Source organism: Carassius auratus, chromosome 6 (assembly GCF_003368295.1).
Source record: "Carassius auratus strain Wakin chromosome 6, ASM336829v1, whole genome shotgun sequence".
In the NCBI taxonomy this organism is placed as follows: domain Eukaryota; kingdom Metazoa; phylum Chordata; class Actinopteri; order Cypriniformes; family Cyprinidae; genus Carassius; species Carassius auratus.
In genome coordinates this window covers 6,934,013-6,960,597 of record NC_039248.1, presented here as the reverse complement: position 1 = coordinate 6,960,597, position 26,585 = coordinate 6,934,013, and the positions used below count along the sequence as shown (strand labels likewise).

General features: G+C 36.7%; 1 protein-coding gene and 2 long non-coding RNA genes across 5 annotated transcripts in view; all 3 read left to right on the top strand.

Annotated features, from left to right (window-relative positions):
- LOC113093078 (protein TANC1) overlaps positions 1–26,585 on the top strand; it is an 87,777-nt gene that overhangs the window by 17,581 nt on the left and 43,611 nt on the right. For both annotated transcript variants that reach the window (XM_026258935.1, XM_026258930.1), the window contains exons 3-4: positions 10,511–10,732; positions 14,571–14,663. In XM_026258935.1, the coding sequence (XP_026114720.1) occupies positions 10,511–10,732; positions 14,571–14,663 (315 nt within the window). The remainder of the gene's footprint in view (positions 1–10,510; positions 10,733–14,570; positions 14,664–26,585) is intronic.
- Positions 477–1,427, top strand: LOC113093112 (uncharacterized). The gene is made up of 3 exons (XR_003287704.1): positions 477–516; positions 616–967; positions 1,374–1,427. It is a non-coding gene; the product is annotated as an uncharacterized LOC113093112 (long non-coding RNA).
- On the top strand, positions 1,417–3,636 carry LOC113093103 (uncharacterized). 2 transcript variants are annotated; one of them, XR_003287703.1, is made up of 3 exons: positions 1,417–1,458; positions 1,689–1,814; positions 3,561–3,636. It is a non-coding gene; the product is annotated as an uncharacterized LOC113093103 (long non-coding RNA). The 2 variants fall into 2 exon arrangements; XR_003287702.1 differs by lacking the exon at positions 1,417–1,458 and adding an exon at positions 1,494–1,545.

Below are 26,585 nucleotides of genomic sequence, written 5' to 3'. Positions count from 1 at the left end.
TTAGCCACCCAGAGAGAGAGAAGAGGATAATCCCAGCGACAACTGAGACTTTCAGGTAACGTTACGATTTCACTTCAGCTTAATTAGACAAAAAAATACTACTTTGTTAATTCTGTGACACTGAAAAAGTACTAGTAAGGCACACGGTGTGTTTTATACAGTCTATGGGCAGCTGAAGAGTCTGGCTCATTTTCAAATAATGTTACTATTTTGTATGTTACTAATACTACTACTCTTTTACAGGCTTCCAGAAATAATCCGGGTGGAATAATATGGTGAGCTATTGTTGCTTGTTGCTTCTGAACTACAAAATGATTTTTACATTTATTATTGAATGAGACTGTACATTATAAATGTAATGCTTTAACTCTAGATGTTTGTTTGTGTGAATGCTGTGTGTGCATTGAGTCCTGAGAGAGCGGGGAGCAGAGTTGCCATGGAAACGGGGCATCAACACAAAAACCGTTACTGGCAAACAGTAATCTCCGTCTCTCGATGCAGTTTACACTGTTTTGGGTAAGTTTAGTCGCTAAGATCACACAAATATTATATACAAATGTTCCTGACACGTTTCTTGCTTGTTATTGACATGTTTCAATTAAATGTATTTTATAGAAACGGTTTAGTGTCTTCGGAAAAGTCCGTTATGTTATCACTTTAGCAGTTTTCAGGTAACGTTAGGCTAACTATATAGATTGAGCTCTTGTTGATGAAACTCTGGGCTTTTAATCAAATCTTCGATTTGATTAAAACAAAAGGATTTTTAAATTAATTATTGAATGATTATTGAACGAGACTGTACATTATAAATGCTTTAACTCTAGATGTTTGTTTGTGTAAATGCTGTGTGCGCGTTGAGTCCTGCGCAAGCGGGGAGCAGAGTTGCCATGGAAACGGGGCATCAACACAAAAACCGTTACTGGCAAGCAGTAATCTCCGTCTCTTGCTGCAGTTTACACTGTTTTGGGTAAGTTTAGTCCCTAAAATCACACAAATATTACATATAAATGTTCCTGACACGTTTCTTGCTTGTTATTGACATGTTTCAATTAAATTTATTTTATAGAAACGGTTTAGTTTCTTCGGAAAAGTCCGTTAGCATTTTAGCGGTTTTCAGGTAGGCTAACTATATAGATTGAGCTCTTGTTGATGAAACTCTGGGCTTTTAATCAAATCTTCGTGTGTGTATGAGATATTTTGATGGCACTTTGAATGTTTTGCTGGTGATTTGTCAGTATGTTATTGGAAAAGGCTTATTTACTGAATCGATGACGTCACTTACAGTGAGAGTGTAATCGGCTGAAATCAAGTTCACATGAGTTTTGATATTTCATGATAAACAGATATTAATACAAATTGTTCTGTGATTTCAGGAGGACAGAAATAAACTCTACAGAACAGAAGTGAAGCTCCAAGATTTCAACATTTCTGAAGGGAGATTCTGACTTAGAAATACAGGTGACCTGAAGAAGCTCATGAAAAAACATGAATATGCCTTTTTCAGAATACATTTCACCAATTTTAAGAAGTCCCTGACATCATAACGTAAGTCACACTCAACCTAAAACTAAAAATATAGATTGTGTTATTTTAAGATTATATTTTTAGTAGTAGAATATGTATATTACATGTTATTATAATTGTTATATATTATTCTGTCTTTTATCTCCATTTCACCTCTACTCTAGCTTGTTTCCTTCTAATGAACCTGGAACTGTAGAGTAAATATTGTTGACTCTGTGTCAGATTGCTTGTTTTGTTCCCGGATTCTTCAGTGATGACGATCAGAGTCTGAGTGAACCTGCTGTCAGACAGTAAGTACCATGAGGTTTCAGTCAGGGCCTTCAGTAAACAACTGTTAGATACCTGTACACATCTTACACATCTCTGTTACAGCTAACGCAGCCGTATGTGTAAAGGTGCGGTCACACTAGCCTTTGAACGTGCAAAATTATTTCGGACGCCGCTGCGAATATGGGCGGGAGCAAGATATAACGGTTTCCCCTTATCACAACATGGGTTAATCTGTGCTTTTACTGTGTCTTTGGCGATGGCGTCGAAAGCGTCTTATTATATTGCACTCTGTCTCTCTCTCTCTCTCTCTATAAATATACACACTAAACAATAAAAAAATATAAAACGTGTCCTCATTCAAATGTGCCATCTGTTCCTGTTTCCATTGACACTGCGAACCATACAGATTCTTTTTTAATTATCTTTTGAATATGTATTATATAAAATAGGATGCTGCGCTACGGCTAAAATTAGCACTTCATTTTTTAATTTCTGTACAGAGAGGTCACGCAGTGACATATCATTCATCTACTGGTCCCACGACTTCACGTGATGCGAATTCGCAGGTCAAAGTTCACCAAACTTGAACTTTCGAATGCAGCGAAATGCGAAAATTTTCGCATGAGCCTGCGTTTCCGGTCTGACGCATTCGCATGCGTATGAATGGAAGTCAGTGGAACGAAAAGTGCAGTGTGACCGCCCCTTAATGCACATATTATGCCCCACACAGGCTCTCAACAACAATGACGGGGCTGATCAACAACTTCAGCAGTAGGCTAGATTAGTGTGGGTTAAAGGGATAGTTCACCCCAAAATGAAAATTTGCTGTTAATTTACTTTCCCTCAGGTCTTCCCAGGTGTGGGTGACTTTTTGGTAACAATTTATAATAAAGTTCAGTTGTAAGTCACTTTTAAGTGAGTAGTTAATGATGAACTAATCATTTACAAAACATTCATAAGCGCCTAATAAGTGATATACTAATAATTTGTCTTTTTGTAAATTCATTTTAAAAGTCATTTACAAGTAATAAGATTATGATTAACTAATTATTTACAAAACATGATTTAAAAAAAAAAAATCACGAAAAAAATCAAACAGATCCTTAATTTTTAATAGTTACTAGTTAATATATTATGAATCACTTATAAATCATTGAAATGTCAACATTGTACTATTATCTCAATAAACATTATAAATCATTTACAAAGCTTTCTGCACCCCCCAATCTAAGGTGTAAACTACTCATCAGTTGTAAATGTTTTACAACACACACACACACACATATATATATACACACACACACACACACACACAAAATCAACCAACCTGTAACCGGAAAGTTTACATTTACAACTGATGAGTAGTTTACACTTTAGATTGTGGGTGCAGAAAGCTTTGGAAGTTATTTATAACTTAATCTACAGAACATAGATAAAAATATTAACATCACTTCTTAATCATCTATGAACACATAGTCATGTTTTGTAAATGATTAGTTTACCATTAGCTAATTACTTTTATTACATGGCTCTGTGGGTACTTGATTCTGATTGGTCAGTTGCGACATTCCGATGCATGTTATCCCTGGATAAAAACCTGTAAAATGTAATAACACAGGCTCATCCGGGTAACAGTAGTTGGTGCTGTACTCTTGCTTTAACTATTTTTTTTTATTGGTGGAAGCTGTGCATTTGTTTAGCTAATAAATTATAAAAACTGTGTACAACAGTTGTGTACAATTGTTTAATTATGTCATCCTGGTTAGGGTTGGCCTGATTGACGATGCCATCGTCCATCGCCGATGGCTGATAGACATCACGATGCTGCGCCGGAAACAGCGTCATCAGCTCCAGTATCTCGCCCGTGCATCTGTTGTCATGCGACAGAGAAGTCACGTTCTATAGACCGTTTCTATAGACAGTTGTGAACGTGCTGACAGCTGGTTGCCCAGGCTATGGATTAAAGGTAATACTGTTGTAAGTAGTGTTCATTTTCTCCTAAATACCGATCATTTCGCTTCATTAGACCTCAATGTATCACCAGTAGCCACCGGTATTGATTTGGTCTTTTTTTTTTTCTGGACATCCACACAGCACCACAGTATTATCAACTAGAGATCAACCGATAGTGGATTTTTCCAATACTGATAGCTAGTTTGGACCACACTGGCCGATACCGATTTATAAACCAATAGTTTTTAAAATGAATACTGAACAAAATGGATACTGAATGAGAGCAGCGGTCTGCGGTCGCGCTGCGGGTTCCCGGGTTTGTGTCCGTTTTCGAACCATTCCATGTATTTCAACTGTAGAAAAGGTTGTTCCGAGCCGAAACTGACTTCTTTCATATTTGTCGACCAATATACAGAAAACTACATCAGTATATCATCATAAACACAAACTTTTTTTGTCTTACATGAATGTAAACAGATGAGAAAGAAAACACACACGTACAGTATTTTTGTTTAAAGAGACAACAGCCTAATAAACGCGCTGTCTGTCATTAATGTTAATCAAAGAACAAAAGAAACAAAAGAAAATCATTCACTGATCTCGACTGAATATATTTAATAACTTTAATTGATTATTCTTTATTTTATTTATAAAAAGAGAACTATGCAGTGTTTTTAAACTTTTAATTACAGTTTCTGTACCTGAAATTTTGTTTAGTTGTATTTAGGATATTGCTAATTGATTTGTTTGTTCATGTCTTACTACTGACTGGTTACTTGTCTTTAACACTTTAATATTTTTATTAATTAATTGTTTTTGCTATGGTATTTTTTTTTTTTTAAGCACAGGCAAAATTCCTCTTGCAGTGTTTTGTAAGCTGATGATTTTTGCTCATGTTATTCAGCTGCAACAGAATGCTTTGTAAAAAGACAGAAACATGTTTGACATCTAAATGTTTGACTCAATTTTTTTATATTGGATTTTTTATCTTATTGGAATCGAAACTAGGAATCGATAAGCAGAATCGATAAAATCGATAAAATTGGAATCAATAAAATTCAAACGATACCCAACCCTACACACCGGACGCGTCACATTTTATTTGCTGCTATTTTTTTAGAAGTGACAGTTATCACACACACCGGATGCGACACATTCAATTCAAGCAGCGGTCTAAAACTGTTTATTTAATCACCAAACGGACATAAGTTTGCTTCAGGAATGAACTATGTGGCACATGTGTTTAAAGTTCAGTGTTAAAAAAAAAAAAGAGCAAACGGAAAGAAAACGCGCAATCTGTATTACAGCTTTCTATATGAAGCATACAGACTGTATTAGAGCCACAGAAAGACCAACGTTTTTGCTGTAAAATGCACAATACATAATTCATAGCCTAAGGTGAAGTCATTATGTAAATTTACAATGATTTGAGATTAATATAATGTTATTTAATAGAAAACTATGTGAACGGCTGCATTTAAACTCGCGTATGAAGTTTCCCACTCTGTGCAGCGCACAGTGTCACATGGCAAAACAAACGCAACATGGAAAAATATCTCCATGGATTTTGAACTCTTGAACTCTTTTCATGTCCCTTGACTCAGATTAAAAAGTAATCACGGCCAACAAAATAACTTGTGCTTGGTGTAAAAATGTTGCTGGCCTTCAGTTTAGGTGTAGGTCTTCCTTTCTCAGTTGTAGGTCTTCATTTCTCAGTTATTCTCTTTTTTTCTGCAAAATAGCACCTTAAAAAAGCATTTTAGTAGATTGGCAACCAGGTCTGTAGGCTGTATTTTCTTTTCATTGAATTTCACTTTCGTACTTTGGAAATCCCTGACTAAAAGGGCAGTCTAACGCTGGGGGTAGCACTGGGCACGTCTCTAGACCCAGAGGGTGTGCTGTTATTGAATGTCAAAATTTGATTGGCTGATGATTCTGTCACTAATGTTCGTAACAAATCAGATGTGACTTCTTTCATCAAAAGGGTAGCACAATCTGTAGTGCTGGCCATAGACTTTTTTAATGTAGGATATTCCAGGTCAACCTCAACTAAAATAATCACAAGCAATGTGCGAACATTACACAAATGTAAATGATAACTAAATAGTCTTTAAAAGCTTTTTTCACACAATTTTGTTTTTTTTATAGGGCCAGCAGAGCCCTGCTCACCCTGACGGCCCACTGCTGCTGTCAGACAACATCTCCAAGATGCTATAAACTGCAGGACCAGTAAGTACAATCTTGAACATACACAACTGTATCATAAGTTTGGGAAGGTATGGTTTTTTGTGTTTTTGAAAGTCTTTTATGGCAACCACAGTTTAATTTATGAAATGAATACAGTTCACTACAATTTAAAATAATAGTTTTCTATTTGAATATATTTAGAGAAGTAATTTATTCCTGTGATGGTAAAGCTGGATTTTCAGCATCATTACTCCTGTCTTCAGTGTCACATGATCTTCAGAAATCATTCTTATATTCTGATTTGCTTCTGAAGAAACATTTCTGACTATTATCAGTGTTGAAAACCGCTGTGTTCCTTCATTTATTCAGGATTCTTTGATGAATAAAGTTTTAAAACAGTACAGTGTTTGAAACAGAAATGTCTGTTTTAACTTTTGATAAATGATAAGACCGTGATAATAATTAAAAATGTTTATTGAGCAGCAAATCAGAATGATTTCTGAAGGATCATGTGACACTGTAGACTGGAGTAATAAAAATTAGCTTAGATCACTGAAATAAATTACATTTCACAATATATTAATGTAGAAAACTGTTGTTAAATTGTAATATTTCACAATATTACAGTTTTTTTACTTGCTTTTGATCAAATAAAGGCAGCCTTGGTGAGCAGAAGAGATTTTTCTCAAAGAAGTAAAAAAAAATCGTACTGACCCCAAACTTTTAACGGTAGTATAAATTACAAATATAATGTTCCACCTTCCACCACTGAAATGTATATTCCATTCTAAAGAGATGCCTGTTCCACAAATATTACATTTACAGGGATCACATGAAACACTTCATCAATAAACTGATTTTTGAGAGCATTAGTGGCAGTGTGTCGATTTTTGTTTATTGATTGGTTAATTGGAAGTGGATGTGCGTTTATTAAACCTACTTGTGATTAAATCAGATATGTACATAGCAAAATAAGCTCAGATTGAGGCAGCAGCATCTATGGTGCATGGCCTGTAGTGAGGTCACTAAATTCTAACACCAATAATTTATCAAAGTCCACTAAAGGAAGTAAAACCTATTGGTATTTTACTTTGAAAATAGCCTTCCAAATAATATTTGGGGCTCGGACACACTTTTTTTTTGTTGTTTAAATTAAATTAAAATACATAGTTTAGTATTCACACAACACATCTAATAACCATGCACTCCAGTTATATGTGATAAAATAAATAATATTTTGTCTGAAATAATATGAACAGCAGCAGCTATTCTAAACTTTCTCCTTTTTATTTCCTGTCTCTATCTCAGGATGGCCATCCCAAGGTTTCTAGAGATTACAGCAGCTCCAGACTGAATCCAAACTCACTCGTGAAGACTTCAGATGAGACCAACGCTCACAAAGACTACAGACGACAACTGTACATGAACACACAAAAAATTGGACACACAAAACAAATATTATCCTTATTTTGCCTATAAGGGTAAATTTGATGATTTTCAAACTGCTTTATTGTAACATCTCTTATATCTGTAAATGAACAATATTTACTCTCTGAGTTATGTGGACCTACATGTCCCCTTTTATTTGTAAGCATCACTTTAAAAATGTTGAAAGATAATGTTAATGTTAACTGAATACAAAACTAGAGACTTGTTTAGTAAGATTTTATCAGAAAATATTTTTGAACTTTTATCATGCAATTTAAAACATTTTAATTGCTTAATTAGTATTGTTTGCCTGGTTTTATTTTGTGTTTATGTAACTCTTTTTAAAAAGTTCTTGGCATAAAGTTAGCATGCGATGCTGACAGCACTGAACACATGACTTTTTATTATGAACTAGATGGTCTTCTCAGTGAGTCTCAGTCATCTCTGGCTTTTTAAACTGTAACATTGAAACATGCATTTCTGTAAACCTACTTTGAAATAAGTATTGTCAAAAGGTGCTATACTCATACAACATTTAACCATGCAAGTACTGTAGTAATGGTTATTTTTGTTTTTACTATGGGTTTACTGCAAAAGCTGTAGTAAAATCATGGTGATTGTAGTAAAACTATGGTTGATTTTGTTTTTCTATGGTTTTACTGCAAAAGCTGTAGTAAAATCATGGTTAATGTTCAAAAGACTACAAATAATCCCGAATTATCCACTTTTGATCAAAGCATCTGGTAAATGTTATTGTATTTGTACATGTAATATGAAATAAATGAAAATATTAATAAAGTTGCGTCTGTTCTTGAGAGTGGTGTGTATTGTTTTATTATAAACCAGCGGCGGTAGCCGCGGGTGGTCCGTAAAGATGAGCAAAACGCCGGTGAACCGCGTCCACGCAGAGCGGCCGGGATGTATCGTACCAGCATCGGCCGGAGAGCATATCCGATCAGAGGCCGACGTCGCCGAGACATCTTGCCTATTAGCAAACGCTCCCTGAGCGATATCGTCCCGATGGAATTTTGTAGGTCGGCTCGACATCGGCACAACGTATGTGTGCTGTCTGGGATGTTTGTAAAGCTTTAAATGTTAACTGTTAAAAAGCAATGTTATCAGCTTTTACGACTAAACATTTGCAAACAACCTTGTACTGGAGAATCTGCACAAATAAAATTCTTAGGGGCCGTTCACATATCGCACCTAAAAACGCGTGGAAAACGCTAGTCGCGCCGCTTTCTCCTTCTTTCCAAAGCGCTCGGGCAGAAGCGCCCCTGAGGCGTCTGCCTTTGCTAAGCAACCATGACGTGCTCTCTCCATGACGTGCCCTCTCCATGAAGACCCGGAAATTTCAGCAAAGGATAAATGGATGCGGTGTGGACGCGCCTGGAAAAACGGGCGCATCGCACCGCGTGCGTGTCGCGACCGCGTCGCTTCCATTATGAGCGTGCATACTGCGCGCCTACATAGGAAATAACGAACTTGAGCACGCAAAAGACACGATATGTGAACGGCCCCTTAAACAGTTCAGTAGTGCAGAGTTTACAGGTTACTCTTCATTTTAAAGGCTCAAAGTAAAGTACTCCCACTTCCCGCTGAATGCTGCAGAGACGCTGTTCGGGAAGCACGTGACATAAAACGAGGCCAGCTATTGGCTATTCGCTACTTCACCTGCTGTACTGGCTGAGTAAAACCTCCGGTGGCTCATTACTGCCACACTTTGGTCACCGCAGATTTGAAATATGCACGAAATGAGCCGCTTATGGCAAATAAAATTTATTTAGCGACGAATCGATTACTAAATTAGTTGACAACTATTTTAATAATCGATTAAATCGATTCGTTGTTTCAGCTCTACTGCAAACACATGAGCTTCATCACTGTGTCTGTCACACCACTCTGTTCCCCTTTTGGGCTTGAACTGATGGTAAAAGGACATTATTAACTGTCTTACATTTATTTTGAAAGATGAAGCTTGCCATTATGGAAAGGGGCGTTAAATTTCTGATGAGTGCTTGTGGTGTTCGACCAATCACAATCCCCTGGGTCAGTTAGCCAATCAGAGCAGACTGCGCTTATCTGAAGGAGGGACTTTGTGGAAAATGGCTCGTTTGAGAGTGACAGGGCATAGAGGACCTACAATAATGTACAGTATTTGAAAAAGAATGTGTTTATTTGGGATATTAAAGCATGTCAACAAGTTCTGTTACACCAAATACACTAAAATAATGATCTTTAAAAAAGCATCAAATGAGAATTTAAGAATGGTGCAGTCACAGACAGAAGCAATGTGCTTATTGTGGAAAATTGACTAGTTGAAGAGGAGTAGCATATTGATTTTATGCATATTCTGTTCATTAATTAAAAAAACAATGCAAGTTTTCAGTAAAGCTGATTTTGTGTCAGCCTGTTTTATTTTTTATTTATTTATTTTTTTGTTTCATTTACACACAAGTAGTTTTATATTTTGGTCTCTTTAATCAGTCTTTCTCCAAAATGACCACAGGGATGTCCTCTACATAATATATGGTGGTTTGTCCTGTGAAAATCTGCATTCTGTTGGCTTTTTGTTTAAAACCAGCTTCGTTTTGGCAGTTAAGATCAGCAGTAAACCCTGTTGCGGTGAGAGGAACTTTAGGTCTTGTATGTTTAGTTTGGAATGTTAAAAGAGCTTAAATTATTCTCTGCTTTCTTCGAAAGGGCTTATTATAGGAGGAGAAAGATGTATAATATAACCGTTGGTCAAGGGACAGCCTTAGTAGTTTGTCTGTATGTTTTTATAGTGGTTTTGAAGGCTTGGATACAGAAAGCCATTGGTAATGATACCTAGCTAATTGGATTTCTGACGTCCAGCTGGAAAGCATACAGACTTCTCAATGAATCAAATTTAAGAGTTTGAGAGAGTTTAAGAGACTCAAAGCATTCTACATTTTCAGTGTTTGTTATTGTGGCTGTATAAGTGACTCATGTTGAATAGATCACTGACACAGGATTCTGAACTCTCATGTGCTGCTTTGTTTAAAAAGTGCTAAATTATTTGCATGCAGATGTAATTCTAATCAAGTGTTCAAAAGAGAGACCAAAAACAAATATATATATATATTTTGTGAAGTTTTTTGTTTTTGTCTTTTTAATTTTTGCTTAGGAAGTCAATCCCTCAGCCCCAGTTTCCATCACAGAGTTCAGGAAGAGGAAATTGTGGGTGTTCAGAATCATGGGAGTGGGCCGCTGCCAGTACAGCCGTACCCTGCAGAGGAGATGCTGAGGCCGAGTTTGACCAGAGGAGTGTCTGTCTCGCTCCCTTCCTCCCCGCTGCTGCCTCCACGCCAACCCTATCTTTCTCCAGTCCGGTTCAACAAGTCACCAGGTACATAACAGTCACTTTTGAAATTTATTTGCTAGGTCGGTCAATAAGTTTTTCTGCGTGTTTTTTTTTGATGGCGCGGAGAAAGGCAGCGCCTGAGCACACAGTGCTCACATTCTTCTTGTGCGCTTTAACAGTTCTGTCTAATTCAGATAGAAGTCTGTCTAATAATCAGATAGAACGGTTAAACAAAGGAATTACTGTATACAGAAAGTATTATAACGATGATTCCCATTGCACACAAACTTCTGAGAATGCTAAGTGCACTGTTGGTTACAGGGTTTACTTCCCTTTTAATTATATTTTTATTAAATATTTATTTATTTGTGAAAAATACAAAAATTTAAGTATGTTTATTTTACACTTATTTTTTAATCCATTGTCAAATGATTACAAATTTCTTAAATATCAATTAAGATAATAATAATTATAGCGGCTTTATATCAACTATCAGCCCCCCTGCTTTCCAAAATATAAGCATCGGCTGTCAAAGAAAAGATATATATATATCGTTCGATCACTAATCCTTGGTTTATCACATACTATGCATTTTTCTGGTTGTTGCTTGTATCTTTCAAGTAATTTCAGGTTTCACTTTAAATACACTACACATCCATTCAGAGCTGATGAAAAATACATTTTTACAACATGAGATAACGTTTTACATTTTACATCATTACATTGTTTACAATTTAAATCCCTTGTCAGTTGGAGTAGTGATTTAATATCTATTCTAATGGGTACATCTGGCTCTTTGGGTACTATCCAAATAGTATTTCTGGTGCAAGTAATATGCTGTATATCATATACAATAGACACATAAGTCATGTTTACAGTGCTATGCTTTGTCCTCTTTAAGAAGTTGTGCAGCTGTGATTTATCTAATGCACAAACTGTGCCATCTTTTGGTGTTCCGACTTCACAGTGTAGGCCAGTGTTTCTCAACTCTCAAGGCCCCGCTTTATATTTCCTCCTGTAACTCTGCTACTTGTTTTCAAAACTATATATATATATATATATATATATATATATATATATATATATATATATATATATATATATATATATACATTTTTGCTTATGTAATGAAACTCCTCTGCAAAGTAAGGCTAATTACCCCTTGACCAACTACTAGTTGGCCAGACTAGTTTATAAGACAGTTGCTTTGTTTATGAAACTGGGCCCTAGCAAGGAATCCCATTATGCAACAAAAGTCAGGGGTCAAAATGTAGGTTCAATTGATTTGTCAGACTTCAGGATGAGTGTAGGTCAAGGTGAACTTAATGGTTCATACACTGACATGTTTCTGATGTAAAATCTTAGATAAAATGCAGTCTTTTCCAAATGTGTGATTTAGATAAACTGTATATTTTGGTAGCTGCTTTAGATTGTTTGAGTGCTGCTGATGAATGAAACTATCATATATATACTGTGTAAAATGCATTACGTTATCACTGTGGTATTGGTTGCTCTGTGCTGATTCACTGCTAGCTGAGCTGAGAGCTGCCAATCACATGGCAAGAGAAACACTTGGCAGCTCACTCAGTATTCTGGCAACGTTTGGCGATTGTTCTTCCCACAGTCTAGCACCTCAGGTTGTGTGATCATAACCACGTCAGCCCTATGTGCTGCTGAATTAAAGCGGTTCTTAATTAGAATGATTTACAGAACATTTGGGGAAAAACTGAGAAATGAGCCGAGCTAATTAAGATTAGAATTGGATTATTTTTGTTTGATCCATTTAATTCTAATATTTGAGTAGCAATTAACAACATTCTCAATCTTGTTTCATAATATTGTTTTATTATCTGTCAATACATTTTCTGGAAATCATCTATTTCTCTCCTGCAGTAAGCATTTCCCATATTAAGAAATGATAGAAGGATTTCTGTGCCTGCAATGCTGTGTGTGTTCATGTAGGGGGCAGTACACACCACTTTTCATCTAAGTCAAGATGAACTTAGCTTTCCTAGTCTTGTTCTACACAGTTCATTTACATTATTCCAAAGGGTGGAAAAAGTTTCTTTTTTAATTTGTCTTTTTTTTTTTTTTTTTTTATTTAATGAGTTCTCAATTGTCATTCATATATTTAAGTCAGTGTCACATGTTTTTCTCTGTAAATACTGTTGCACTTGGAGACGACTATGCGAACGCTGTGTAAGGTTGATTTTAAAACAGAGTGAAAGCCCATCACAGACCAAACCTTTTTAGTTTCTTACCTTGTAGCAAACACTTTTCATCCAAAGCATTGTACTGAAAGTTACATGTAATTACATGACCGTCCCTATCAGGCAGCCTGTTGTTAACTGCCGAACTCAGGATGTTGTAGTGATAGAGTGGTAACCGCGCTAATAGTCCAGAGTCAAACTTACATTGATTTGTTCCTACAGCCCTAATCTCTCAGATCCTTCGCTATCGTTTTCCTTCAAACAATCATTAAATGTGTAATGTAATATCACCTGAGGTTCAAGAAGAGTCAGAAAAGTCGATGTGACACATTTCCCAAATAAAGTCCAAACTCATTTTTGGAAGTGCATCTGCTTTTTCGTCACTTCACGTTGGGTGCCTACTTTTAGTTTTTTGGCTCATCAAAACAAAGCTCTTAAAATATAATGATTTTTCCCCGACAAGTGTTTAGGGATGAACTTAATTTCTGAAAGTGGGAAAGACACGTCAGTTGCTACAGCCCTGAATATTACTCTCAAATCTGTGCACCAGTAGAGATGTCTGTCTTTATTCTCATTTCAGGCTTCTTTCTGATGTTTGAGGCTTTGAATGAGGAACCGCTGTGATGTTAAATGGAACAAATGTTCTTGCAGACGAGTCAGGGCTTTGAAATGAGCTGATTCAGCTAGTGGTTTGTGTGCTGAAGAAACCCTGACACTGGGTTTTCAGTTTAATTTTTATTGTTTTATATATCATTTGTCTAGTAGTATAGACCAAAATAATAAACTATTATTATAGATTGATTGGGGTCAGAAGAAACTAATACTTTTTTCCAGCATGGATGCATTAACATTATCCAAAGTGCATTTTGTTCCAGAAATATCCATTTAAAATAAATGCTGTTTTAAAATTTCTATTCTTGTAAGACTCTTGTATTAAATACATCCACAAAAACTGTTTTAAACACTAATGATAAACAATAAATGTTTATTGAGCACCAAATTAGATTGATTTCTGAAGTATTATGCAAAACTAGAGACTGGAGTAATGAATGATGAAAATTCAGCTTTGAAATTACAGGAATATATTACTCTTTAAAATATATTAAAATACAAAACAGTTATTTAAAATGGCAAAACTCATTTACAGTATTGCCCTTTTTACTGCATTTTTGATCAAATAAATGCAGCCTTGGTGAGCGTAAGAGACTTCTTTTCAAAAACACTGAAAAATCTTACCAGCATCAAAACTTTTAAATGTTTGTTATTTATTGTCTATTTCTCTACTCTTAAGTAATTTTATGCTTTGGCAAAAATGTTGACACTCATGCCAATAAGGCTTGAATCTGACTCAGCAGACACAGGAGGAACTGCTCAGGGAGATTAAAATCATTACAGACGACTCATTTATACTGGAATCTCTCTGGGAGTACAGGACAGCCGATCACAACTGTTACACACACACACACACACAGACACACACACACACACACACACAGATCCACATGCAGCTCTGCCCAGAGATTCAGATCGCCAGCATCAAAATCCCATCTGGAAAGACTTAACTGTCTGTGTGTGTGTGTGCGTCTCTCTCATTTTATTTCTCCTCCCTCTCTCTCTCTCTTTCTCCCACTCTCTCTGCTCCGGTCTTTCTCTCATTTTCGCTCTGTTTGCAGGTTCAATCAGGACACCAAAAAATGTGGAGAATCCTTGTGTTTCTGGAGATCCTGTCACCTGTGCTCTGAAGAACAGGAAGAAAAACAATACTGGTGAGTACTTCTGTGAGTGTGTGTGGACCAGTCTGTCTGTTATGAAATGCATTCTTTTTATTAATGTTTGCATTTGTAGTTTTTAGATTTTTATCTGTGGGTCTGGTTTTGTTACATTGTGGTTATCAGATGTCCTCACTAGGGTAGTAAAGAGAGAGCCAGACATAACCTATGTTTAATGAAAAAAGAAATATTAAATGCTTCATTAATGAAAATGTTTGTTTGAGGGATAAGTAAAGGGGATATAAAATATCATTACCTCAATCTAAGCCATAGAAGTCGATGGAAAGTCCCCACAGTCTTTGAGTGAAATGTGCCCTTGTCGTAAGCTGAGGGATGGTGTTTTTAAGATGTGGGGAGTTACATGAATTTACAGCTGAGAGTTCAGTAAATCCAGCAGTCCATTAAACCACATTCCTCCCTCCCTCTTTTTTTTTTTTTCTTTGTAAACTTCTGTCTTCTAGCGCCAATCTTTTTTCTCCTACTTGCAATTAATTTTCTCTGTAGAATGCTGACCTGTGCTTGTATGTGTTGGTGCGCTCAGTGAATTACTCAATCTGTCATTTTTGGTGATGTGATGTTGTGGAAGCCAGTTAGGATGGCAGGTTTCAGCTTTGCATTGTAAAATTTACTTGGAATATGTGTGAAATCTGGAGGGTTACAGGTGGGCACACAAAAAAAGGTCACAAAATGCTTGTGTTAGATGTATTCACACAAAAAATTTAATTCCATATGTTTGAGTCTACTAGTGAACATGTATTTATTTTGTTTAGTTTTGTTTCCCAAAAGGCTGTATTTATATAATCAAAAATGTAACGGTAATATTGTTACATATATTACAATTTAAAAGGATTTTTTCTATTTTAATATATTTTATAATGTAACTTATTTTTGTGATGGCAAAGCTGAATTTTCAGCAGTCTTCAGTGTCGCATGATCCTTCAGAAAAATTTCCATTATGTTGATTTGATGCTCAAGAAGCATGTTTTATTATCAGTGTTGAAAACAGTCATGCTGCGTAATATTTTTGTGGAAACCATGAGACTTTTCTCAGGATTCTTTGATTATTTTGAAATACTTTTTAGTATCAACATAACTTTGTTTTACTGTTACTTTTTGAAAAAAGAATGAGTTTGAATGGCAGTTTACATATATGTATATATATGGATGTGTATGTATTTAATAATAATAATAAGTGTATTTTCAGATGAACTAGGCAAAAATCCCAGATTCTGTGTGGTCTTAAACATTTGCTCCCCATTGTAAATGCAAACACACATACAAATATTGCCATCTAGACAGCAGTTGTTTTCACATTTGTGGACACACAAACACATGCAGAATTACACAGATGACACATTAACAAATGTCCCCTCATTAAAAGTCATTTGTTATTTTCGGACCCTCTCCCTAGATACCTCTGTTTTATTTCAGGCAGTCATTATGGTTGCTTTGGCCTTCCACTTATTTTATACATCTAGAATATTGGTGCATCTACAAAATATATTATTTAGGGAGCAGTCACACCTCCACCCGTTTGATGATCTCTAATGCAAATGGTGATAATCCACCAGATGCGGTGGCCCACTCTGGATGAACCTGAAGTAGATGCAAATCAATGATCTCCATGTGAGTGACGGCCCGGAAGACTTTGACTTTCAGCTCAAGGTTCATTGTCCTGACAGCTGTTCTATAAATGTTTTCTTCCTCTCCCTTCATACCTGTGTGGACTACAAACTGAGTTCAAAATGGACTCTGGGTCTCACAGCTTTTCTTTCCAGATCAAATAACCGAGAATCATGGGAGAATGAGTAAACCGGACTTTAGAAATACACCCACCGCTTGCCTCCAAAACAGATGACTATGAAGTGCATTAGAGTCTGACTCTTCCTGTGTAAAAGCCAATTATCATCTCTCTGTGCTCATTTACGGTTTCCTGAAAGGACAAAAAAAACTTTGTGATGTCATTACAGCTGCCAGCACATCCACCTGTGATTGGGCAAAGTGTTGTGTAGATTGAATGATTTCATCCTGTGATGTAATTACATCTAGTTGAATTGGAGTGTTTCTCACAAATGCTTGGCATTTTCTCCTGATCTCTGTTCTTTCTCAATAGAGGGTGAGTGTACGGTTACTTGGGTTGATTTGAAATCAGCTGAGTTTTTGGTATTAGTCCCCTTCTTTTGTAAACTCTTAGGCCAGAAATATGCATAACATGCATTCTTGCATGACTGGGACAACTGGTGATTTTTCCATTGGCTTTCGGATTATTGCAAAAAATAAATGCTGTTGTCAACAAAAACGTCTGGCATTTGACCAAACAAAAAACCTGACTGCAAGCGGCAGGACCGTCTCCTCCTGAGGAGTCAGTTACGGAATCGTGTCACTCCCAGTGCAGAGCTTGCTCATGAAGGGCAGCAGGTTGGTGTGAGAGCATCTGCACGCACTGTGAGGCCAAGGCTTGTGGACAACAGCCTGGTGTCAAGAAGGGCAGCAAAAAAGAAACTTCTCTCCAAGAAAAACGTCATGTACCGACTGAAATTCTGACTGGTGAAAAGTTATTCTCTCTGATGAAGCTACCTTCTGACTGATTGGGACATCTAGAAAATCAACTGCTCTAAGAAGAAAAGGTGAACGCTACCATGAGTCTGGTGTTGTGCCAACAGTGAAGCATCCTGAGACCGTCCATGTATGGGGTTGCTTTTTAACCAAGGGAGTGGGCTCTCTCATAATTCTGCCCAAAAACACTGCCATGAATAAAGAATGGTATCAAAACCTCCTGTAAGAGCGACTTCTGCCAGTGATCCATGAGCAATTTGGTGATGATCCGTGTGTTTTCCAGCATAGACCAACGCTACTTTTGCATCATCGAAGGTTAACGCCCCTTTTTGGGGGAAAACAAACGGATTCCCCTGATACAGAACTCGCTCTAATTTCTTGATGGCAAAAATGGCAGAAGCATACACACTCTCTTTGCGGGCCGAGGACCGTGAGAGGTATTTAATGACGCTACTGGATACGGTGTTTACAGAGGTTTCCCTTTGAAATGGTCGAAAACTGGATTAATAACCCCACGCAGTGGCCAAATATGAACATCTAACGTTACCATTATCTCGTGGAATCACCAAGTAGCCTACTTTTGTCATTAACATACTCACAGTATGATAAACTAGACGATGAGGCCATGTCAAGAGGAGTCGGTGGTTTACTTGGATCATATTTCACTTGATTTAAGCTATTGACAGTTTTGTTGTAGTTAGAAATACGAAGCTGCTCATTATGCAGCGGTTATGAAGAACAAGGGGCTACACTGTGAATATTGACTCATTATCATTTTTCTTTTTTGCCAATAAAACCCTTTAAAACAAAATCATTGTTTTTCAGTATACCATAGAAAGGTGGAAAAATAATCTATAAATACTGAACTAGCAAACTTCGTAAAACAAAATTTGTCACTGCGAAAACTTTTGGCCGTGACTGTATATATATGTGTCTTTTTTTTATTTTATTTGTAAAAAATATATTAGTGTAGGTATATAGAAAATGTGGAGTATTGACCATAACATGAACATATTTATTGGCTAGTGGTCAGAATCTTATCCATCATTATTTGAAATTGAATTTAAGTGGTGTAAACCTTCGTTACATAGAAATATATTGGCTTATTCATTTCCTATTCCTAGTTGCCTAGGAAATTGCTATTTTAAAAAGAACGGAAGGTTACAGAGGTACAAGGTTACCAGGCAGAGACAAGTGCAATGCCATGTGTAGTTTGCTAATATAGTACAGTCAGCATCCACATTTTGAACAAGACACGAAGCAATACTCAAATTTACTCCGTTTTAGCCTTAGACACGTTCTAAAGGACACAGCCCATACTGTGGACTAATGCTGAGCTCTCGAATATTAGAGTTGCAGCGTTCCGTTTGATTGAGCTGTCAAATCTCTATGGCAACATTGTGTCTGTTCTCTTTGAGGCATGACCAGCATTTTCCACTGATCTCTTCAGAACATAATCTCCATGATTCAATTCTAATGAGCACTAATGATTTACCCAGCACAGATCTCTCATCACAGGCCGATAATACCGCACCGCATCCCGCCATTTACGCCATACCGCTGCCCGTTGCTTTCCTGATCCGTGCTTTCTCCCCTGTTACATGTGTTTCAGCCATTAGCTGCAAAAATAAACCTTGGATCGACAAGGCTGTAATTTCGATGTCATTTTACAGGAAAAACTTTGACTCGTTTGACCGAAGAAAAAAAAAAATCACCAGACTCGGCCAGGTTGACTTGTGCCAGTTGCTATGGCCATCTGAAATAGATGCTTTGCCAAAACAAATGCAATGAAGTTTAATGGGTCCTTCTTTTAATGACAAGTGTGCATTGGCTCAAACAATTGCTAGCATGGGGGCGTGCATGCTTTATATAAATGTATAAAATTAACAAATAAGATTAATGTCACCAATGATTTATTGAATGAATCACTTGTTTTTGCTACTTCATATCGAGACATCACGCGTTCTGGCATGCACATGCTGTAATTAATAAATTAAATGTAACATTTACAACAAAAAGTTGTTGTAAGGATTCGTGGGTGCAGTTGCTGTCAGTGTTTGTAGGAAAATGTTTAATTAGAAATTTTGGCACTGGGATAACATCAAAGTTAGAGCAACAAGATATAGCCTGTTATTACCCATGTGTGGGATGGCTTTGAAAAACCTGTAATCAAAGTTTGATGACAGTTTTATTAATAAGTGCTATCGCCGGAGATAAAAAGGCTACTCATTGTCTAAACTGATCTGAAAGGATCTTAAATTTGTGTGGCATATACAAATTTATTTTTGACAAATAACGATTATGACGAAGCGCTGGCTGCTAGACACTGCGAGGACAGAGTAAATGTTCATCACATGTTCAGTTAATTTTGGCATTACAGTTAGTACATATCTGCTGATGTTCACCAGGAAGGGTGAACTGACTTTTAAAATATGATTTTTATGTTTGAATTACGAAACAATAGATTAAGTATTGCAGTATAAAATGGCTATTACAGTACGGAATACAACATCAAACTTAAAATTAAAAAACATTCCATTCTAAAGCAAATTCATAAAATACCTCCATAGGGTCCATACCTCCACCCTGTCTGTCTCTCTCTCTCTCTCTCTCTCTCTCTCTCTCTCTCTCTCTCTCTCTCTCTCTCTCTCTCTCTCTCTCAATGACACATGCTCTCCTCTCTGTGGCTACTGTATTTTTTTTCACTCTGTCTCTTACTCTCTCTCTCTCTCTCGCTCTCTTGCTCTGTGTCCATCGTCCTCTTCTCTACCCCCACCTCTTTTTTCACACTCCTCCATACATAGATGCATACCTCTCCCTCTCTTATATCACTCACTGTCTGAGTGTATTTCTCTCACATACGTGCACATGCTCCCAATTAAAATTGTGGTAAAAGCATGAGTTTGTGTACTCTAAAGCTATTTGCTTTATTTCATAAACTGTATGTGGAAGAACAAGGCCATCTGATGAAAAGGGACGGAGTGAGATGGAAGTGTGGACAGGGGGAGGGGAATTGTGTTCCCAAGCTTTTTAGCATGCAAATAGATTTCAGCATCTAGAAAATGAAAACAACGGGCCGAATGAGACAAGTGAGATTATGGTTGATTCATTGTATGAGAGACAGGACAGAAATGGAGACTGGAATTTGGAGGAATTGTTTGATTTACCCCAGTATCTGATTCATTACCTGGTTCTCAAACCATATTTATCCAGGAGTCCAATGTGACTGGAAATCGATTGCTAAAAATAAAGATATTTTAATGCCAACATTTTTATTTTAAATAAGATGTACTTAAAATAGAGAATTTAGACATAACTTTGTTAAAATGCATAATATGAAAGATTTATAATTATACCTTTTAAAATCTGGTACTGAAACAACACATGATAAGAAAAGAGAACAAGTCCTTATAGCGCTTCTTTAAAATAAAGGTTTTAAAAGGATGTTGTCATAGAATAATCGGTAACACTTTAGAATAAGGTTCCATTAGTTAATGTTAGTTAATGTATTAATTAGCATGAACAAACAATGAATAATACATTTATTACTGTATTCATCTTCGTTAATGTTAGTTAATGAAAATACAGTTATTCATTGTTAGTTCATGGTAATTCACAGTGAATTTATTTTTTAAACGATTAGTCTAGCGATTATTTTTTTGATGCACCGATTAATCTAACGATTAATTTTTCAGACCGATTCGATTTCGATTATCTCCCCATTAATTGACTACTAACAATTTATACATGTTGATTTACATATCTGAATGAAATAAACATGAATTCCTTAACATTGCAATATATGTTTATTGCTCTTAAAATTACAAAATAAAAGACTGACTAAGAATGCATTACTTTGCACTTGTATAGAGATAGCATTCAATAAAACCTTGAAGCCTTGAAAACACATAGCTTACTGAAACAAGCTTACTGAAGACATAGGGCCTAGCTTACTGAAAAAAAGTTCTTCTTTCAGATGAAAATAACAACAACTTGATGTCTAGCATTCAATAAAAAGGTCACCCAAAATACTTGTTTAGAGCAATTGAAAGAATACAGTAACCAATGTAAACTTGAGGGCTTTAAGCTAATACAGAGAGTGTTTTTCCAAAAAAAAAAAAAAAAATGAACAGTGGGTGCCACTGAATGCTCCACGTGAAACTTTGGCGTTCCGCCCTTTTTCTATCGTTTTTAATGATTTTGATTAATATGCACAAGGGAGAGAGAGCAAGAAGCGCTCGTGTTGTTTGAAGACTGTGAGTGCGCGCGCAGCCGGGGCTCTCTCTCGTACGCGCCCAGTCAGGGGCAGCAGTCATTCTATTCTACATCACTCACCGATCAAATAAGGCAAACGTTTTGCAAACATTTTTTTAGAGAGATAAAAACAGGTCGACAAATTGATGTGCATATTTTGCCTCGACGTATTTTTTGCATCGACATCATCGATGACCTCGATGCGTTGTCCCAGCCCTATCTATGATTCATCTTTGAACCATACAGTAGATGTCAACTTTTATTTTTGATAGACATTTCTATCTATTCTATAAATATGTACACTATTAATTTTAAAATAATTAAACAATTAAAAAATATAGATGTAACAAAACTCACAAACAAGCAGAAAAAGAAAATAAGGAATTCCGAAAGTGCAGTATGCGTTGTGAAAGCTAGACAGAAAATACCAGCAATTTTACACGCCTATAAGACCCAGTGATGTCGAAAGCAACCTCTTATGCTGCATTCACACCAAATGCAAATAGAGCATCTGGCGCGAATGATTTCAATGTTAAGTCAATGTAAAGATGCGTTTACGCGCGTCTGGAGGTCTCGCGGCGCGGTTGATGCGAATTCGCCTCATTCACGCATCTAGTTACAGGAGATTCTGAGTTATGAAAAGGACCATTGCAAGCTGACAGCGACCGGCTTCAGTGGTGTAAAATTTGCAGTAATACCACCACCTTGCGCACATCCCTGGGACACCAGTGCGGTCGGAGCACGTCTTCTCAACAGCTGGACATATAGTGAATAAAAAACGCTCTGCTCGGAACCCTGAAAATGTTGATCGACTTGTTTTCCTGTCAAATAAATTTGTAATGGCCTGCCTTTTTGCGCATTTCATTATGCCTGCCTAGGGCCACCTAGCTTAAGTGTTGGTTACGTTCAATAAAAAAAAAAACACACATGGCCTGTTCTCAAGTCCATTTAAAGTTAAAAAATTTTAACCGTTGTTTGAAATGTATTGAATCATTATTTAAAATAATCTTGGAGATTTTTGAATTGCCTAAATCATAAATGCAGCCGGGTTGAAGCGTGCAGTGATGTTTTTCTTCTGTTATGGCAACCGTCCCCTCTACATATATATTTTTTCAAGAATTTTGCACTCCTGTTGCTGTTTGTTATTCTGGACGAAACTTCATGCCAATAAATAAGAAATATTACTGACTTGTGCGTTTCCAGCGCTCTCTTTACATTCGTCCTCTATTTGACGTTGAAATTGGAAACGTCTTTTTTTTTAGACATGGAAAATCAATTTTACAATCGATTCAATGAACACTTGTGTCGCGGGGTGCGTGCTGGACAGAGGACTCAGATGCAGAGTTAGAAAAGGAGAATCTTTATTCTCGCCACAAAACACAAAATAACATAAACAATAACGAAAAGCTCTGGCGCACACAGATCTCCGAGCTGGCCGGCACACTGCGGACCACTCGCGCTGCCGGATCTCCGAGTTACGGATCCTTTGACACAAGAACAGACGGTGAGACTGATACTGAGAAACAGTGCAAAACATGGGCAAAGACAAAACAATCTACTCACGACCACAGACAGAAAAGCAGAGACATTTAAAGGGAGTGGGGGAATGAGTGACAGGTGGGGAGAATATGCTCGTGATTTGCACAACCCCGCCATGATTAGCGCTGATTGCCCAGACCACGAGCTACTGAACAGACAGGACAAAACAGACCACAAGGGAAGCTGAGACGGCACCCTGCACCGTGACAACTTGTGTCTTAAAAATCGAAAATGATTTTTACACAAAAGTGACAGCCCTAGTTTTTACAAATCTAAAGAGATATAGTTTAGAGTTATACTCCATACATTTAACAAGGCAGTTGTGCATTTTTAGAACATGTCCTTGACTCTTTTGGACAAATGCACAGCAAATCACTTGGGCATGTATTTTTAAAGGGAAAGCGGTTATATTTTTTTTTATTTAAAATATCCTAAATTGGCTGATTGTGCTCAGTTTCATGAAGGTAAGCTATAAGACTGCACTGCATTAGGCACTGGTTCTGACAAGATTTTTAGGGGCGCCATGAGCAGTTTTAAGGGGGTATGCAAGACGCAATGGGTATTTAAAGGAAATAAATATTTACAGGACTTAGCTTTGAACTATTTGCAACACTGGATTTCATGGTTGGGTTCTATCAGTGATAAAGGCTGCCTTCTTTGATTTAATTGGTCATCATATTTACATTGATGAATGCTGTTAAACAACTAAAATAGTCCAGCCTTAAAGTAAAGAAGTTATCCTAACAACATATAGAATACTGCAGTATTGCTTTAAGTGAACTTAAAATATTGGTGACATGGCTGATGTCTATAGAAATTGCGTTAATACAAACAGCATCGTGTCACACACTGATATAATTCATTATCCTTTTATTCAAGAGTAAAATCTACATTACTAGTGAAAGATACTTAACAATTGCCCCTTTTTTAAAATAATTACCCTGAAGTCTCTAAAAATAGCTAAATATCAAACGTATTAATGTGACTAAACATCTCAATGTGCTTCTAAACACACAAGCAGAATATTTTATGATCACTGAGCCACAGTTTTAACCAGTTTTATATACAGTGTTATATCTATTGACCAACAACTCATTATCAGAATGTTCAGGTTATGAGACTTTCAATTTGTAAGGTAAATTTTCAACCTCTTCATTGCTACTTTAAAAATTTTGGTCGTACTTTATTTTAAGGTCAAGTTCTCACTATTAACTGTAACCTTTTCCTCAGTAAACTCCCAATTACTGATTATTAATAGTTAGAAAGGTAGTTGTTAAATATAGGTATTGGGTAGAATTAAAGATGTAGAATATTGTCATATAAAATATGTGCTTTATCGAAAGTTGTGACATTTACCAAGTATGCTAACCCATACTCAGAATTGGTGCTCTGCATTTAACCCATCCAAGTGCACACACACAGCAGTGAGAAGTGAACACACACCCGGAGCAGTGGACAGCTACAGTATATCCAGCACCCAGGGTTCAGTGCCTTGCTCAAGGGCACTTCAGCCATGGGTACTGAGGGTGGAAGAGAGCGCTGTTTATTCACTCCCCTCTCACCTACAACTCCTGCCAGCACAGAGACTCGAACCGGCGACCTTCGGTTACAAGTCCAACTCTCTAACCATTAGGCCACAGCTGCCTCCAATAAGTACTGAAGTACTTAAGCCAGTATGCTAGTAATACACATGCTAATAAGCAACTAGTTAATAGCGAGAATTGTTCCCTATACTAAAGTGTTACCAAAATGTATAGGACTAGGCAAGTTAATGCATTATCGTGTTAACAGGTTAATTGGTTAATGGCAACAATTATTTTATCGTGTGTTAAGGTAATATAAAAATAAAATATCTGTTGCTCACTGGCTCTGAATTCACATAATTCACATTCACTGTAATCCTTTTTAAATGTTATTACAGTTTTAAATATGTGTTCTTAGAGTGAAAGGTCCTTCCATATATTTGCAAAATCCAATTCAACACATTGTGGATGCTCTTTCTTGATTTATCTACAGGATTACTGATATTAATCAACATATACAGTATGGTGTAGTTTGCGTGCAGTTTTTAAAACCAATCCAATATTATAATCTCCGTTTAATCAGTGCTGAAATCATAAAGAGAGCATATTTGGTGGACTCGGTGGTATTTGGATGTTCTGATTTTAACAAATATAGTACATGTCATTTTTTTTTAAATTAGTACCAGCTGAAGCTATAAATGGTGTTGCTGCTTGTCTTTCTATGACATTTAATTCATTACAGGTTTATTTCAATTTGCCATACATCACACTTTTAGAGTTTAGATTTACACAGCTCACTCAAACAATCAATTGGGAATTTGGCAACAGTTCGGAAGTGATTTTCTCACACACTCTCTCTCTCTCTCACACACACACACACACACACACACACACAAAAACACGCACACATAAGTGTTACTAGACTTCTAGACTTCTGGCCTGCCAAAATGAGAAGGCACCAATACTGCTTGAGTGCTCTGCAAAAACAAGCCATGTCTAACCCTGTGTGTGTAGGAAATGGTTAGCTGTATGTAGCCCTCATAAGCGAAAGGGGAGTGAAATGTGTGAACTCATTGGGAGGTCTGTGTCCTTTGGCAAACGTAGATCAACACAGAGACCAGCTGAGAGGAGCTGGCTGCAGACTTGTGGACCACCGGAAATGTGCTTAGAAACAATGTCCAACTTCTGTACTGTATGTGAAGAAAAAGCTGAATAAATTGTTTAATTGGGGAACATTTATCTAGATTAACATGCTTTTATATGCCTTTGAATGTAGACCCAGAGGACAGCCTTGCAAATGGTGCCTTTCATTGCATGTTCATAAATTTTTTATGAACAATGTATTAAATACGGATTTTGCCTGAGGTTTGTCTGTGAAATCTGCCGTCAGTCGAAAGCAAAAACAACACTACCTGACTAGCAGTGGCAATCGATCGTGAAGTGATTTGTGTAAAGCAGGATTGATGGCAGGAGATGTTAACAATGGAGGGAGGGAGCGAGGGAAAAGGACAGGGTGTTGCTGACGGAGTGCAGTATGCTAATGAACTGTGGCCTGTTGCCCTGCTGTCACCCCCTCAGGGATGCTACACACGACTGCCTTGCTCATTTACATATTGTGTAAATATAACTGACCACATATTTGTTTAATTGTGCTTTTGTGTATTGGTATCAGTTGGCTAATTCGTATCAATTAGAGTTTTGTGGCATTTTGTTTGTTCGTTTTTTTTTTAAGTTCTTAAATTTGAATCTATAAATTCAATTTGAATAAAGTTGTAAGCTGTTACCAATCAAATGAAATCAGTATCTATTAAAATCCATTTTTGAGACTGCATTTAAAGCAGCATTTAGATGTATTTACACTTCAGTTGCATCAATGATGCTATGATTTTAATGTTTTAAAAATGAAATAATAATGAAGTTAATTTTTAAAACTGAATGTATCTAGTGAGTCAATTAGTTAGGCTATTTATTAAACTCATTATGTATTCAATGGATGATTTATTCAAGAACTTATTCCAGCCCTTTGAAATGTCTTGCAGTAGGAAAT